The sequence below is a fragment of the Pristis pectinata genome, chromosome 9 (genome assembly GCF_009764475.1).
Source record: "Pristis pectinata isolate sPriPec2 chromosome 9, sPriPec2.1.pri, whole genome shotgun sequence".
Taxonomy (NCBI): domain Eukaryota; kingdom Metazoa; phylum Chordata; class Chondrichthyes; order Rhinopristiformes; family Pristidae; genus Pristis; species Pristis pectinata.
The window spans coordinates 75,657,431-75,663,519 of NC_067413.1; the positions used below are offsets into that span (position 1 = coordinate 75,657,431).

The 6,089-nt window shown below is 37.5% G+C and overlaps 1 protein-coding gene across 1 annotated transcript in view; it reads right to left on the minus strand.

Annotated features, from left to right (window-relative positions):
• Positions 1–4,643, minus strand: part of tox (thymocyte selection-associated high mobility group box) — a 186,100-nt gene extending 181,457 nt beyond the window's left edge. Inside the window, 1 exon segment of the mRNA XM_052023750.1 lies at positions 4,410–4,643. Coding sequence (XP_051879710.1) covers positions 4,410–4,511 — 102 coding nt within the window. The 5' untranslated portion in view covers positions 4,512–4,643.
• Between the last annotated feature and the right edge of the window lie 1,446 nt (positions 4,644–6,089).

Sequence of the window (6,089 nt, forward strand, 5' to 3'; positions counted from 1 at the left end):
ACTGTAACAGTAGCGACAAGTACACACTAATGAGTGTCACATATGGAGCATGGCGTAGCTGATCAAACTACTATTTCTACTACAACACAGACTAGAAAACATGAACTCCAACAGTGGACAACTCTGCTTTCTTGGAGAGAAGCCTGCAGGGTGCATTGTTTTGTTTGAAAACACATACTGAGAATTAAATTTTGATATACTCAACTAGATTGAAGTAACAGCAACCTTTATAAATATCATTATAAATTGAACCCAGCAACACTTGCAGCTCGTGGATTCTCAAAATGTAGCTTTTTTTTATATATATATTACAAGGGTACATTAAATACTGAACATTTTGAAATTCAGTGCTGCCATATGGTCAAAATGTTTCTGTTGTTGAGTTTTTTTTCCAGATTGTTCCTAGTTTGCATTTTGCATTAGCAATTCTTTCTTTTGTCGGTTCTTTTGTCTGTGCAAAATTGGCTGCATTCCAGATTCAAAGTAGACCTATTCATTTGCTGACCATATAACCAGTGCCATTCTAGTTCACATCAGCCTGAGAGCTAAGCTCCACAGAGAATAAAAGGCTCATTTCACCACTGACGAATGGTGTATATATTTTGCTGTGTTAAAAAAGGTAATACCATGTCTGAAGCTAACAATATAACTTATAATTTCTCATTCAGGAGCAGGCAGCTGCCAAAATACTCATCACCTAAAAACTTCAATAGCTGTCAAAGCAGTCCTCACACTAAAACTATCATCATCATCCAAAGTGTGACCTATTAATTTATTACTTATGTTAAAATAATGCAAGACAACTGTAGAAGGTACAGAAAATATTGAACAGATTTGGATATTGCACCCCCTAAACTCAAAGCATTGGGCTTAGGAAGTTTGACTGCAAAGCACAATACATATGAGGAATAAATGAAATGAACTTATTTTTGCATTGAGTTAGATTTCTACTACTGCCAATGCCAGGAAATTTAGACTAAACATATCTCACTGGCTTATCTGATTTAAACAGAGCTGTTATATAATGTTCATCTCAAACTTAGTTTTCTCCAAAAAAGTCATATGTGGTTTTATTTTAAAGTTTTAATGTAGTTTGGTTACTCTTTATTTAAAATGCTAGGAAGACCATTGAAATAGAGTGGATATGTCGTCAAAGTTTGATCTTTATACATCCTTGACATATGACATGTTTGAGAGCAACATTTATTTGAGGAATGTAGTCGAGAATAGATTAGCAATAAAATAAACTTACTGTGGAAATTTAAATATACAACTATAAGCAGTAAAATTAAATTCACAAATGAAGCAACATTCTTAAATAATACAAATAAAATTTTATTGTATTAATTCTGCAGCAAAGTGTGCGATTTTTGCTGATTTTAATGATTTGAATATTCATAATCTGAAAATTTAAACATAATTTTTTGTAGGATTTCCTCCTTTCTGAGTTTTCATTAATTACTGCCTTGAAAGTTGTTCTTGGCTTCTGTTTACTTGGAACTGTCCAAAGTGATGCAGAAATACTTAGGTTTCTGGGGTGGTGATATGTTATTTAGAACTAGATTAGTTTGTTAAGTGTTCTGAGGGTCACTTTGGGTCTGACCTCTTCTGTGTGTATCAGTCAGGCAATGATGTATCATTAACGCATAGCAGCTGTATCCCAATTGATGCCATGAGCATAACAGCTTTTTATAGCCATCAAGGGAGTGTAGATTGGGTTCTTTTATTAACCACTAAATCTGATTTTTACATTATATGACCTGTAGTTTTCTAAATAGCCCGTTTGTCCAAATGTTAATTTTTTTGAAAAGTCAAGACATGCTGATACTATATTATTCCTGAAATATCTTCTGTAGTTATTTGCTATATTTTGCAACAAGTTACAGGCTATTTAAAAGACTGAAAATAAATGGCTTCTTACATGGTAAGGAGCGACCCTGGGTAACTCACAATAGCTACTAATGATATATGGTTGACTGGAGAAAACTGCAGCCTGCACCATTTACTCAGAAAGGTCAATTCTTACTCAGAACACTCAAATGCTCACAAAGAAAATGATAATTTCATGAAATTAAATTGAATAAATCACCAGTCCGATATGAAACAGTGATTAAAACTGATTACAATTTGCAGTAAAGATATTACACTGGCAAGTTAACAATTGTTTGCTCATAACCAGGAAGGTGATACAATTTTAAGAATTGTACTAAGTGAAAAATAATAGGTTATGTGTAACAGGTAACAGTTCTGTTGATCATCTTGGTAAACACCAGAGCACAAAACTGAACTCAGCACTTAACACCTTTCTGTGTTTTCAGTAAATTATCTGTGTGAAACAATTCATTGATTTATGAATTATATATTTCATTCATTCAAGCGATGGCTCAGATAGTATTGAAGATAATTGTACAGAAAAGAAAGGATACTTGCAAATGAATTACAATGCAATTCCATTCCTGGGGTTCAGATAATACCATAAACCCTGAGGCATTTTATAAATGTAATCTTAAACCCAGAGGCTAGAAAGCAGTCTCAAATACTTAGATTTGTCACTTTCACTTTTAAAAACACTGGTATTTTTCACATACAATGATAGTTCTGCATCTTTTTCAACATAAAGTTCAATGTTAAATGCTAAGAATTTTACAAAAACAAAGTTTAATTTACTTAATGTACTTGATGTGCATCATTTGCCAGAGGTGGTCAAAAGCCACTTGAAAGCTATAGGTGAGTCTGTTACAATCTTTAAAAAGGCAAGAAAATAGGGTGCTGGAAATATGATTATTGTGTTCAAATACAGAAGTACAGAAAAAACTGAGGTGCTTTTAACTCAGCTTTTATTCAGTTTCTTGTTTTAGCAGCATTTATGCTACCAAAACTTAATAGTACACTTGTCCTTGATTCACTAAACTTCCCACAAAAAAACCATGATGCTATATTATGTCCTCACCGAAGTAATAACTTTGTTTTCTAAATTTCTCGAATGGTGTTTCCACGATAATAGAGCAATTTAGTTTTCATTAATACACAAAAAATCCCTTAAAATCACTATCCCTATCAATATCACCAGAGACATTCACAGACACTTGCTATGTGATAAAAATTGGCTAAGAAATTTAATTGGCAAGAATTTGTGATGTGAAACGAAAATTGATGCTATCAGGTGTTAAAACTTGCAGTGGGCCACTTTATAACATTAATTGTATTTTAATTTATTCATTATTGCCCTATGATCTAAAATTAAGTAGAAATTATTACATTCCACACATTGGTGTTCATAAGTTGATGTTCCTATAACACTAAACGTCAATGTTTAAATTAAATATCAGTTGCATATGTGTAGTTTTACTTTTTCGAACACCAATAAACGGGTTGGATTTGTTCTGCTGCTGTTTGGTAAAACACACAGACCATGCATATGCTTAACTGGAGGTATCTGTTCAGGTCTTACATTCAGCTCCTGAAAGATTCTCTTGTGTTTGAATTGTAGTCTGACCCATATACAACATCCTAACATTAACTGTTGTCTGCTTACTCAAGAAATACCTCGCACATTTGGCATAAACAGCTTTGTTTGAATTGCTCTCCCACTCGGTAACCATGCTGATACGCTCAGAGTACTTTCCAACAGTAGATTTCATAGAGCATCAAACTATCTTCAACTAATCCAACTGCCCAATTCAAGTAAATACGTTGTCAACGCAAGTAAACTGACACCATAATAATTGATTCATTTTAATTGCACTCTGTCCCTCATCTTTAAATACTGCACGCACTAAAAACTCTGTCAACTGAATCTAAAGCACATTTTTAAAGTACAACCACTTGCTATGTTGTAGACGCTGTAATATCGGGACAGATCAATAGCCGGAAACATTCAGCCTACTATTACAGTAGATGCAAAGACTACATGTAGAAAAATAGTTACTGAGAAAGCTGTACTCCCTGCCTAGCGATTTAAAAATATTAGAAGAAAACTATATGCCTGTGTTCTAACAGTGCAAAGACACGCGAATTATCGAACCTATTCAGTCAGTTTCTGAGACAATGAAAGGAAATGAGTCGGAACTAGTTTATTAAGATCAATGCAGTTTTACTACCATGCCACTCACTACTGTAAACATCCTGCAATTTAAAAAGTGTGGGGGTGGCTGCAAAAAGCGAGGGCACTGTACATCGTCTGTCCCTAACATCCCGGCCTCAGCTTTCACCTACATGAAATACAATGCGCTTCGAAACTCATCAGTACCACCTTATTGTCCCCAGCCAAAAGAGCCAAGTGCCTCCACAACACCACTGAGTCTCAGCCGTGCATAAGACGGATTCCAGCTTTTGCACAACTCCAGAAACATTCAAACAGACACAAGAGTAACAATACATTAAAAAAATAAAGAACTAAAGTCAATCACCTTATTGCAATAGTATGGATCTAAGCAGGGTGAAGGTCCCAGGCAGGGAGTATCAGTGGAGATGTTAGCTGGAGCAGTCTGGAGATAAAACCTCACGTCCATTTCAAGGAAATTTGCAGTGAACACATCAAGCAGCTCCCCTTTTTTTCTGGTTTGTTCGTGAGCGCAGAGAAAGAAAGAGTGGGGGAGAGAGAGAGAGAGAGAGAGAAAGAGAAGAAGCAAGAGAGGGAGGAGAGGCACCTTCCCTGCCTCACATCCGTTTGTGGTCTGCAGTGAGAGAACTCTCCAAAATAAAGCAGAGCAGCAGCCCGTAGTTTTCTGCTTCCAAAAGAAACCGCTTTGCGGTCCGGTAGTACTTGAAGGAAAAATAATATTTTAAAAAATCAAGTCAGTAAAAAAGCTTTTTTGTTTCACGAGTTGAAGGAGATGTCTGATGTTTCTCCCCCTCCCTCACCTTACGAAAGGAGACTGTGTAGTTTGGGTCAGCCTTTCGCTGCTCCTGAGCGCGTCCAGTGTGACACCGAGAGCGGCGCCAGCCTGCACACAAAGGGAAAGGCTCCGGCTGCACCACCGCGCAGCGGCGCCAGGGGGCGCACGGACTGCTCCCCCCCCCCCTCCCCACCCTCCCCCACCGCCCCCCCCAACCCAACCCCTCCCCTCCCCAGGCTGACAGACCCAGTGAGCCCAGTCTCACATGCACAAAGCCATACATTATCCTGCCTGACAAATGGTTTGTTTTGATGTTCATAAAATGAACCATTAGACAATATGCCAGCACTGTCATTCCGGGCATTATTAAAATGTCTCACCGCACTCTCCCCCCCCCCCCCCCCCCACCACCACCCTAAGCCTCAGACTAAAATAAACTGATTCATTATTCTCCGCCACAACAAGCAATATTCTATCTTCTCATCATATTCTGTGGGAAGCTTGGCGGCAAGCAGTGGTGATGGAAACCTTTCTGATTCCCAATTAGTTATTCTTTCGCAAGTTTACTGATTCTTGGTGATCGCATAAGTCATAATTAATTATTGTCCATCCTTAATTTCCCCATGAGGGATTTATCAGTTAAGCATCAGTTGTATAACTAGGTAAAAGTTACAGAATGTTTACTGGGATCACACTGCACAATATCACAGCTAGTAGAACTGCTGCCTCACAGCTCTACAGACTTGGTTCAATTCTGACCACCGATGTTGTCTGTGGAGTTTGAATGTTCTCCCTGTCACCATATGGATTTCCCCCTGGTGTTCCGATTTCCTCCCACATTCAAAAGATGTATGGGTTCATGGGTTAATTGGCCACAGTAAATTGCCCCTAAGTGGATGGTAAAATGAAGACAACGTTGATAGCAATGTGGGGAAAATAAAATGGGAAGGATTAGTGTAAATTCATGTTTGATGGTCAGTGCAGACTTGGTGGACCAGAGGGCCTGTTTCTGTGCTGAGTGACTCCATGACTTTAATTTATCACTGGGCTTATTGGATAATGCTGAATCAGCAGACCACATTTACACATGGAGTTTTATGACGTTCACATGATTTTGCTGGTGTTATGTGGATGGTATTCTGTAACTATCCATTTTTCATAAGAGCTTTGCTTACTCTTCAATCTGTTTTGCACTTCTGTATATAGGGATCTGTCAAAGTATAAGCAAAAATTCCAATTTTATTATGTAAG